Below are 11,294 nucleotides of genomic sequence, written 5' to 3' on the forward strand. Positions count from 1 at the left end.
AGTTTTCGTTGTAAAAACCATTTATTACTTAAAAATAATAATTTAATCATGCACATTCTGGTCAGTCTATCTCTTAAAATGAGTTTACTAATTCGTGAAAAAAGTCAATCGTCAAACATAATTCACTGCGGCTTCTTCTGCTTATAGTACTCCGTCGAATCATCTTTCTCGTCGATTTCATCTTTATCTATCGTCAGTTTAACCAATAAGTCGTTCAAATTTTCCTTCGTCGAAGCTCTTTTTTTCTTACAATCCCAGTTCGCTGATGAATCTAAAGGATCGCTGTTCTCTTTGTTCGTCGCAGCATCGCTTTCGAGCACTGGAAGCTCGTATTTATTCAAATTGATTTCGCTATCGTCAGGCGTCGGTGCCTCGTTAGAAGCTGTTTTTCGCGTTTACGCCATTTATGAACACCGGTACTTGGTATATATACGAATCGGTTACACTTTGACGGAAGTTAAATGGCGGATTATTATAGACTTCATTTGGTCAATCACGATTCTGCGGCTGCTCAAGAACTTTTTCCTTTGGAATCGGACAGTATAGCGTTGTAGGAAACGTAGTTGAAACGACACTTTGACGGAAGTTAAATAGCGGATTGTTATAGACTGCATTTGGTCGATCATGATTCTGCGGCAGTTTGAGAACTTGTTCCTTTGGAATTGGACAGAATGGCGTTGTAGGAAACGTAGTTGAAACGGCACTTTGTTGGGGTTTCGAAATTGACTTCGAAAAATATTCAATCATCCTTAACGGCTGGTAAGAATTTGTCAAATTGTAGTAATTCGATAAGAGTCCAGAATGCCGATTGTGGTTTACAATCGTAGGTATTACACACGGACGTTCGTCTATGAAAGTTTTCCATGGTACATTAGGAACTTTAGGTGCTTCTGAAGTATCATTGGGACTATCGGACGTAGTGTTCATTTCGAATGAAAAATCCACAATGCTTTTTTCAAATGTCTGTCACGGAGAATCCTGCAATGAATTTCTTGTTTTTATGAGAATATGTTCACAGTTTATATGGTGTCAAGTAAATAGTGACTAGTTACCGGTGATGCCGTGTGTCTCGACCGCTAACTATCTTGAAAATCGACGAACGACCTCGACCGTTAGAAGCTTCTAGCAACGGTTCACAAATTCAATATCAGCTCTGAATGTACCGACACACGAGAGATCAATAAGCGGTCGAACTTATCAGCGTTATGCCAGTGCTGAAAATGATTGACGACAGTCCTGCAGAGGATGTCAAAGACTCAGGACCTCCCTCCTTCGAAAATTCCCCTTCCACATTCTAGAATTAGTTTGAAGGAGCGGCTATAGGGACACTCGCTTTTATGAATTTCCGATACGGTGTTTCAAACGCATATCAGGAGGTTCCAAAAAGCTTGTTCGGTGGTTTTCTTTCAATATTAACACTTTTGATAATATTAGTTGCATTCGATACCAACGATTTTAATAATTTAAACGTGTTTAACGAAATTTTCTGGAAAAAACTTGCACGCACCTGGGGACTTGTAAAACTTTAGAGAAATATCTAATCAGCAGTTTGTCATTACGTGTTTTTACTTTTAAATACAATAATCATTATAAAGCTCATTTACTTTTACTTTCACTGCTTCTTACTTCTTAAAAGTTTTTTAGGCTTCGGAAGTACTTCGTCTTCTAAAAGCAAAAATTAAATTAAAATCGTAAGCAGTGATTTAAATCTCAAAAGTATGATACATGTGCAAAAAAATTACCTAAGTGATTGTTTAGTATTTTCTTCTTTTTTGCTTCTTCTTTAAGATGCAACCTAAATATATATTCATCTCTGAACTGAACTCCACAGTCTTGACATTTTCTAAAGGTATGCACGTACTTAACGTGAACGTCAAGATCATACTGCATATACGCTTTATAATCGCATTTATCACACAGAAAAGTTGGCTTGCACTCTTCTTTCGCATGCTTATATGTAACTTCTTGGTCATCAAATAATTCATTACATTTTAAACATTGAAAATTCATAATCATTGTGCACCTTTCACAAGATACCAATTTGTTATTGTCACCGAGCCCTAATGATCTCTTGTGGCAATATTTGCAAAACAGAGCAATGAGTCTTTTGAGATCTGTAAAATGGATCCGTTATTATTCGGTTGTATGAAATTATAATTTTTGTAAGCAATACAAAGATTATTATTCTTACGCATCGGCCCGTGAGGATTATCAATATTACAGTCAATTGATTGATGTTTCCTTAATGATATATAACCCTCACATCTACTGTTACATCTCAAGCACTTGTAAATAGCATGCTTATTTTTTATGTGATTCAGAAGAATATACTTTCTTGCACTGGTATAGTCACATAAACTACATCCCATTACAAAACGATTTTGACACTCATGTTTAACGTGCTTACAAATGCTGTAATATCCCCCGTATAGTCGTTCACAACTCGTACACCGATAATCATACTTATCTTTACATTTTGGACATCTTGGTCTGAACTTGGAAAACTTTTTTTTTGTTTCCACGTCACACTGTACGCAATAATAATCAACTAAAGAACTCCATCCATTTTCGTCTGCAATAAAAAATAAATAATTTCTAATTTTTCACACCACAAAAATAATAAATTTTGTTATATGATGATGCATAAGATTAAACTTACGGCTGTCTTTTAAAGGTACTTTATGTATTTCATTCATTAATACTGCAGGATCGTTTTCTATAATTTTGTAACTATCATCGTTATCTATAGGAAGCTTTTCGTGCAGATAATTTTTTAACATCAATTTACTTTGTCGAAAAATTAATGGAACATCATCTAAATCAGGTTCTGAAAGTTTGTAAATGTATGATAAAGATGTATTATTTTCTATGATTTTTTAGAAGAGGTGATGAAATACCTTGTGATGGCTTTGCCACTGCATGTGCATGTTTGTTCAACTTAATTGCTGTGCATTGCATTAAATGCTCTTTTAAGCTAGCTGCGTTCTCGACTTCTATGTTACACTTAGGGCAATTTTTAGGCAGGTGTTCAGATTTGATATGATATTCAAGCCTTGATTTTACCTCTGCTTTATAATCACAATGTGTACAGTTTAATTTTGGCCCGTTCATTCGATGCCAACAAACACGATTCACATGAAGACGAACAAATTGTAATAACTTATACCTGCTTGCGCATAAAGTACACCGATACCACATTAACTTTTGACATTCTCGACAAACTGGCTTTACAATTTCATCATACACAATTTTTTTACAAGTCTTTTTACATTCTAAGCAGAATAACTCAATATACTGATCATCATCTTCATTGAAGTTTATTATTTCAGGCTTTTTTGATTTTTTACTTTTCTTAGATACTTTAACTTCAGCAACTTCTTGTAATAGATTTTGCATATTAATAGATGTGTTGAGTAAATTATCCAGATAAGATAAGTTTGAATTAATTGATTTGTCGGATACAGTAGTCGATATAGTTAAATTATCTGAAGTTGTTGCTGCAGATTTATGTAAATTTGTGACAACAGTTTGCCCATGTAATTTTTCCATATGTTCTATTAACTGTTCTTTTTGAGTTGTTTGATATTTACATTTGGAACAAACAAAGTTTTGTTTCTTTTCACATGTGAATGTCACTTGCTGTTTTTTACGTGATAGCAGATTCATTTTTTTGCTGGCTTGTAACACATATTGATGCACTTTGTTTAGAAATTTAAATCGCTTGTGACATATTTTACATTGAAGTTTCAAGTTTGACTCACAATTGGAGCACAGTGTTGTATCTTTGTGATAATCCCATGACTTTTTACAAACTGTACAAAAATGTTCAATATTTCTCATACAGTCTAAAAAATGAAGTATATAAGATTATATTTGCATACAAATCGAGTAATATTGTAAGATAATGACATATTTTTCAAATACTTACTTCCACAAGGTGGCTGCTTTTTAATTTTTATATGAAGGTTTTCTAAAACAAATAATTTATGTATCATAAATTTGAAAAGAAAATTGTAATTTTGTAAATTACCTGGTATAGGTGAAGTAGGCTCTCTCTTAGGTGATAATGTATTTGAATAAGATATGGTATCTTTATTTTGTAGTAAATCGTTTATATCAACTATTCTAGCAATACCTAAAATATAACAAAATAATTTGTTAACCATCCATGATAGTATTTTTGGTTAAAGATTAAGGGTTAATCACCTGGAGGATAACTTTCACTTTGATCTAATAGAGGATTACTCTCTGATTCAGAATCAAAATACTCTTCATCCAAAACATATGTATCATCAGTTTGGGATGAATTGTAAATTGATGAGCTGGTAACTGTATTTGAACATTTTAAAATATCATTAAAGAATTGACTTCTCAAAATTGATTTTTAGATAAGCACTAGAATTTTAAAGAAAAACTTACAAGATATGTCCATCTCTACTGGTTCATTCTTTATTTCAATGCTTTCATCATCGAAAGAAATTTCTTGTTTTATTTCTAAAGGATCTAAAAAAATTTTTTAAGTATCAGTCAAATTAATTTCTAAAAAATGTTAAATTATTTTGCAACAAAAACCCTGACTTGAGTTTCTTACCTAATCCTTTTGCTGAAGTAGTTTGATATTTATTTTTATTCATTTTTGTCTTCCAAGAAGTATCTATTATGTCCTGTAGGTAAAAAAGCAACAAATGGTTATAATAACCATAAAACGATTGTATCTAAAAATAGTATCGCAACATAAATAGTTAACAAGAGTTACAATGAAATTATATGATAATTTTATTGTTAAGCAGTGTTTATTATTAACTTTAAATTACACTGTAACCTTCACTAATTTCAAGGTTAGCTTCCAGAAAAAAGTAGATTATATTCGTTGATTTTACTATCAATAATGAACCAAAAAGTGCACGAGGATATGAAATTATGATATTTATTTATCAATATTTACTAAGGCGTAAAAAACTATATAGCTAAGCATCACAATTATGGCAAATATAAACTGAAAATGATTTCTAGAATAACATAGGTTACCTCTAACTCAAAGCATCCGAAAAGCAATGATTGTATCAGTGATATTCTTCCTTTATTACATTTGATGATGATAAGTATTAGACAACTTCCAATTTTTGTTAATATTATAACAAATATATTATTAACATATACAACGCTTGAGATCACGACAACAATTCACCAGCAAAACAATAATAAACAGCGGTCAATCCACGGCTAGTCGGTAAACATTACATCTACTTTACCGACGATAACCAAATCGAAAAGCGATTAATAACTAAGCTAACCGACTTTATTTTCGTGTGAATTAATTTTTTTAATTTTTCTTAATATCAACTTTACAATATTATCTATGTTTTGGTTGCATTTTTAATATCGTTTTAAAGTTTTCTCTCTTACCGACCGTGCTTGGCAAGTACAGAACACACGTGTTCTATCAGCTGTTCGTTTGCCTATACTTATATGTTTATATCTGTATACACATATACACATTGCATCACATATATTGTGCCGTCTAGCAAGTAGCGACAGTTTAGAAGTCAATCGAAATTGTTGAAGTGCGCACACATATGCGATTAGATTAGAAGGACTACTTTAATTCAATATTTATTCATGATTTTTGATAAGCGGTAGAAGGTATCTTTCATTATTCGTAGTTGAGTATTTCGCGAAAGTGCAAAGTTACAGATGAAAATGGTAGATATTGCAACTAACCTTCAAGCTATCCGCGACAAAATTGTTGCTGCATCGGCAAAAAGGGCTTTGGTAAATAGTGTTATTACGCTTCTAAATTTATACTTTTTATCAATTTAATTTTTTTAAATTTATTACCAGTAGACAATATGAAAAGCAAGTATATGTACTGATAATGGTTTTTTTATTTTAGGAATATAAATATTTTGAGCCGCAACTTGTTGCAGTAAGTAAATTTCATCCAGCTGAAGCAGTGATAACTGCTTACGAGGCTGGACAAAAACATTTCGGAGAAAATTACGTAAACGAATTAGCTGATAAAGCCAATAGTTCAGATATCCTAGAGAAATGTAAAGATATTAGATGGCATTTTATCGGACATCTGCAAAAGAGCAATGTCAATAAACTTTTGAAAGTTGCCAACCTTCATATTGTTGAAACTGTTGATTCTGAAAAAATTGCAACAGCCCTGGATAGCGCTTGGCCAAAGTTCAGGAAAAGTGATGATGCCAAGTTGAAGATTATGGTTCAAGTGAATACCAGCAGGGAAGAAGGTTTGTAGGATTAAGAATTTCTTGCTTCTATTGGGTTGTTCCATATTAATGTGTGAAAATTAATTTTAGCAAAAAGTGGATGTGAAGTTGAAAATGCATCGTCTATGGTGAAATACATTTTTGAAAAGTGTCCAAATCTGGAATTCACAGGATTGATGACAATCGGTGAATATGGCTATGATGTGTCAAAAGGTCCAAATCCAGATTTTTTAGCTCTGAAGGATGTGAAAGCAAAAGTTTGTGAGGATTTAGGACTTGATACTAAAAAAGTTGAGCTATCAATGGGAATGTCAACTGATTATGAACATGCAGTAAGTTATTCAATTGAAAATATTCATGTATTAAATCTATCTATGATGAATGTATGCTAATTGTTGATTTTACTATTTTTAGATTGAATTGGGCAGTTCATTAGTTCGAGTAGGAACAGCTATCTTTGGGGAAAGACCAAAAAAAGTTTAATATCATCAAGATATTAGTATTATATACTCTAATTCATTCAAGCCAATAAAACATACACAAGAGTATATACAAATCATGAATTTATTACAAAAAGTATAAGCTTTGTAATAAGCAGCTTGATTTTTATTTAACACTAATTTCAACGAGAAACAACTACATCAAAAGAATAGTCAAAAGAACTGTAAATATAATTTCTACTGACTGTATGTACAATATTTTGATTTTATAAAGTCTATTTTCGTTACAGATCTATTTGGTCAAATTATTCAAATACTTTTCTTGATATTCTCGATATAGATCGCTCTCCCTTATATTTTGCAGTCCACAAATATTTGCACAGAATTCGACGTAATCAATCGTATTTTTCTCATCTTCTTCGTACAGAGGAGCTTCTTCCAATGCATAGCCAGCTTCCTTTTCTGAAAATCTATCTCCCCAAGACTGAAGATCTTGTTTCAAGCTAAAAATGGATCATCATTTATTTTTATTTCTATATATTTCAATGCGATTAGTTTAATTACGTTTCTTCCAGCAAAGATCCATTGCTTTTAGTATCCCATTTGTAAAATGCTGTCAACAGCTCCATTTCAGGATCGAATTCCATCTCTTTGGACCTACAATAAATTTTCATATTATAATTTATTGTATACAACATATGCGTGTACTCACTCGAATAATCCAACAAATGCATGAAAATCAATTGGCTTTTCACTTTCACTTATCATAGCTTTGATTTTCTCATCCGATACATCTGTCTCTCCCATTGATGTAAAAGTGAACTTCAAATCGCTCTCATCTATGAATCCATCGTGATCACTGTCAAACATTTTGAAAACCTGCACAGATACCATTTGAAAAAGTTCGCTAACTAAATCACAACTAATTTCGGAATTGCGAAAATCAAAAACAAGTTTTACCTCGTACAATTGTGAAATAATTTTCGACTTGAACGAATTCGATCTTTCCTTTGCTTCGTTCATCAATCCTTGAAACATCTTTTTCTTCTGAATGACACTCAAAGGAAGCTCATCTTCTTCAGATTTCGCTTTTCCTTCACCTTCCTGCTCAGCATCGTCGTCGACTGTTATTTTAGCCTTAAGTTTCGGCAAATTCAGTTTGACAGAAACACTGATCTCCTCCTCGGTTTTCTCTTCGTCCGTCTTGTCTTCACTCGCAATCTGTCTTACCGCAGATTCGTTAAAAAAAAAAATCATATTCATAATTAATTCAAATTTTTCTCACGTTATCACTTTCTTCCACGTCCTCGACATTGCCCGTAATCTTCCACTTCGGCATTTTTTCAAAAAAAGTTATAAAAAATGGCCTTCCAAAATGGCAAACTTCAACGCGGCGATAATCTTACGCGTGAAAGACTCGAATCGCACTGGCGAGAAGCGCAACGACGTCGCCGCCTCTTATATATAGAGATGGCACATAGCACCTTGCAAGCTGATTCCCATTAATAAGAAGAGATCAGGCGCGATATAACGCGATCTGATCTTCCCTTCATGTTGAATTTATTAATATTCGAACGTGCGCGCGGGCATCGTAGATCTTTCCAAAGTTATTGCGGTCATTGGCTGCAGCCTTCCGCTTTGCATCAATGTAGCTCCTTCAGCTACATATAAATTTCCCGGTACATATCGTGTCGCGTATCTCCCGCACACGTCGCTGCTATACAGTACTGCAGGTGTGACCGAGATCGTCGAACCGCTAGCGCGTATACACTACACGCGCGTAAATGCGCGGATGAAAATGTATGCGTTGCTGGCCATCGCCGAGCGAATATTTGAAAACCGTGTGATACTCAATTTCATTCGGATATTTTCGGATCGGACGGATTTATGCCTTTTTATTTGATTTATTGGACTTATTTTTAGTGCTGCAACCTTTTTATGTCGAGTAAATAGGGAAGCGATTTTAGGCTTGAAATATCTTGATTGAAGTAATAAAATGAAGATTATGGATTCTAAACTTTGCATGCGCAGTCAAGCGTGTCGAAATCGGTGGCTAATTCTATACTTTTTTTTATTCGAAAAAAAGTCGTATTATCATTCATTCAGCCACATAAAAAGAGTTTTTTTTTATTCGAAAAAAGGGCGTATTATTATTCATTGAACCACATAGAAAATCGATCTTGATAATACATACAGCAATTTGTTGAATTTTTTTTTCACTGTTATTTTATAAACACTGCAAATAGAAGCTGCCCTTCAAGTGATTTACAGCCTTTATACCTGCGCAGCTTACGAGAATCCCACAAAACGAGGGATAAATCTGATCCTTCCCGTGCCCCCTCCCCACCCCCACCCCCACCAAATTTTGGGACTCTCCAGAACCAAGGTTGAAGCAAACAACACCGTCATTCGTTCAGTCTACTGCAACACTTCGACCCCGACGCATCCGTGCGGCTCGAATTCACAAACATCCATCTACCACTCTTAGGGAAGCTGACAGATTGCAAATTTTGTTTTCGCACTTCCCTCAGAACATTCATACTAACCATTTTACTTTTCAGGAAATCCCAAGCACGAAAATGCACAGTGTCTATCAACTTCACGAAGCCGTAGAAGCGCTGGACGAGGCTCTGATTGGCTATCTGATCGACGGTGGTGCCAACGTTAACGCGCGAAATCTCGACGAGGAAAGTCCCCTTCACGTGCTCATAAGTAGGGACTGGAACCACGCGTTTGTGCCATTTACCGACGGTGAGAAGCAGTGTTGCACAAGAATCGCCGAAATGTTGATTCGAGCTGGGGCCGATGTCAACAAACAGAGAATTGTCGATCTTGGCTGCGATCTAGGATCGTGCGTTACGATCCTATACGAAGCAGCGTATTTTAACAATCAGACGATGATGAAGGTTCTGATAAATAACGGAGCAGACGTCCGCGCCATCACGTCGAGAGGATTTACTGTGCTGCACAAGGTATTGGAAATGAAGGACTGGGACATCGGTATCGTCGAAACTTTGCTGAAACAGGGCTGTGACGTCAATGCAACATATCCTGGAAGAATATATGGACATCGCGGCGGCACCGCTCTGCATCTGGCTCTCGAACACGATAACTGCACCGTAGAACTGGTCAAGTTGCTGCTCGATTTCGGAGTCGACGTGAACAGGAAAAATGGCCGAGGTATGACAGCAAGTAAAAATTACCTTCTCAATGCCCTAGAACTTGACCTAAACATTTGGCGTCTTCGTGGTATCAATCCTGCCTTGTTGAGGTTAGTTCGACCAAGCGAAGAAGACGTCGGTCCGCTGCACCAGGCTTGCATATTCAACGATTCCAGCTACGTTCACGAACTGGCGACGCAGCCTAATGTTGATATCAACGCTGTAGACGCTCTGGGCCATACACCGCTGTTCTACGCCGTGATGACGCAGAGCGATTCGGTGCAGGACCAACTGTCGAAGGTAAGGTTGTTGCTTGATTTGGGCGCAGATATCAACCAGCTATATTTAATGAATCATGAAATTGAAGGACTCGGCACTATCTTCGACATTGCAATCAGACTACGGTGCAGAGCACGCGAAATCTACAAGACTCTCGTGCAGCACGCAGCCATACTAGTTGAGACTAATCCCGGCGGCGAGATGATGGCGCTGAGCCAGTTGAACCTCAGAGCCCTCTACAACTACAAGCCGCTCGAAAGGACGAGACTGATCGGCAAAATCGACACTGACAACTGCCCATTCAACTACGTATCATGTGTCCAAGAATTGAGAGAGATGAAGAGAAATAAAATCGGTGGCACTGAGACTAGCTTCTTCGATCTGCTGATCGCCGACGAGAAGCAATCGATAGTTTACGCCAAGAACAGTCAAATCTGCAATGCTTACGAGAGTATCTTCGAGGAAGGAGCGTTTCCGATCTACCAGGAATGGTTTCAAGACACAAACTTTGGAAAGGCTTTCAAACGTCAGATATTACTCGGAGATGCCGCTGAGGCACTATGTCATATTCTGGATTACCCCGATCCCTTCGACGAATTTGTTCAGTTGACGCTAGATATGTTAAACAATGAAGATCTAAAAACTCTAAACTTATACTTTGAGGAATCATCAGAGGGTTTCAAAGACTTTGAGGAATCATCAGTGAGTTTCAAAGACTTTGAGGAATCATCAGAGAGTTTCGAAGACTTTGACGAATTATCAATGAGTTTCGAAGACTTTGAGCAATCATCAGTTAGCATCGAAGACTCGTTGAATACGAGTTTTGATTCTGGCGTGTTCGAAAGATTATCAAACTCCAATTGAAAACAAATTATTGACGAGTGTGTTTCTAGTTCATTAGATTAGTTATTGTAAAAATGTAAAAAATGTAAAAATGTAAAAATGAATTGCAAAAAAAATTAATTGTACAACATAAAAAAAATGAATTGTATGTTAAAAAAAACTATTGACAATGTAATTGTATGTAATGTTGTATTAAATGTAACATTTAAGCGCTATATCCATCTGGAATGGAAAACTAGTTTGTAAGAACAGAATTATATATGAAAAAAACTACTTAATAAAAAATTAAAACAAAAATAATTAATTCTCATTCTTTATGTATATATGTATACATATTT

General features: G+C 35.3%; 4 protein-coding genes across 5 annotated transcripts; 2 read left to right on the forward strand and 2 right to left on the reverse strand.

Moving 5' to 3' along the window:
- Positions 1-2: 2 nt before the first annotated feature.
- Positions 3-5,183, reverse strand: LOC100679269 (zinc finger protein 423). The gene is made up of 12 exons (XM_031931487.2): positions 5,029-5,183; positions 4,592-4,715; positions 4,420-4,503; positions 4,207-4,329; positions 4,031-4,135; positions 3,929-3,970; positions 2,898-3,845; positions 2,660-2,827; positions 2,192-2,572; positions 1,743-2,114; positions 1,053-1,665; positions 3-978 (listed from the first exon to the last, which is right to left on the reverse strand). The coding sequence occupies exons 2-11, from the start codon at positions 4,632-4,634 to the stop codon at positions 1,613-1,615; spliced, it is 2,319 nt and encodes a 772-aa protein (XP_031787347.1). The 5' UTR covers positions 4,635-4,715; positions 5,029-5,183; the 3' UTR covers positions 3-978; positions 1,053-1,612.
- A 283-nt stretch (positions 5,184-5,466) lies between these two features.
- Positions 5,467-6,968, forward strand: LOC100123584 (pyridoxal phosphate homeostasis protein). Its single transcript, XM_001607191.4, has 4 exons — positions 5,467-5,772; positions 5,894-6,254; positions 6,324-6,565; positions 6,648-6,968. Exons 1-4 carry the CDS (start codon positions 5,695-5,697, stop codon positions 6,714-6,716), a joined length of 750 nt encoding a protein of 249 aa, XP_001607241.2. The 5' UTR covers positions 5,467-5,694; the 3' UTR covers positions 6,717-6,968.
- LOC100680526 (myosin regulatory light chain, smooth muscle) lies at positions 6,781-9,003 on the reverse strand. Its single transcript, XM_003426636.5, has 5 exons — positions 7,959-9,003; positions 7,634-7,894; positions 7,386-7,552; positions 7,238-7,330; positions 6,781-7,176 (listed from the first exon to the last, which is right to left on the reverse strand). The coding sequence occupies exons 1-5, from the start codon at positions 8,010-8,012 to the stop codon at positions 6,966-6,968; spliced, it is 786 nt and encodes a 261-aa protein (XP_003426684.1). The 5' UTR covers positions 8,013-9,003; the 3' UTR covers positions 6,781-6,965.
- Positions 9,004-9,035: 32 nt separating this feature from the next.
- LOC107981098 (putative ankyrin repeat protein RF_0381) lies at positions 9,036-11,241 on the forward strand. Of its 2 annotated transcripts, XM_016985581.3 has the most exons (3): positions 9,036-9,853; positions 9,950-10,134; positions 10,202-11,241. In XM_016985581.3, exons 1-3 carry the CDS (start codon positions 9,253-9,255, stop codon positions 10,289-10,291), a joined length of 876 nt encoding a protein of 291 aa, XP_016841070.1. In that variant the 5' UTR covers positions 9,036-9,252; the 3' UTR covers positions 10,292-11,241. The 2 variants fall into 2 exon arrangements, with proteins under 2 accessions (XP_016841070.1, XP_016841069.1); XM_016985580.3 differs by having other exon boundaries at positions 9,036-10,134.
- Positions 11,242-11,294: the final 53 nt, after the last annotated feature.

The sequence above is a fragment of the Nasonia vitripennis genome, chromosome 5 (assembly GCF_009193385.2).
Source record: "Nasonia vitripennis strain AsymCx chromosome 5, Nvit_psr_1.1, whole genome shotgun sequence".
NCBI classification, from domain to species: Eukaryota; Metazoa; Arthropoda; class Insecta; order Hymenoptera; family Pteromalidae; genus Nasonia; species Nasonia vitripennis.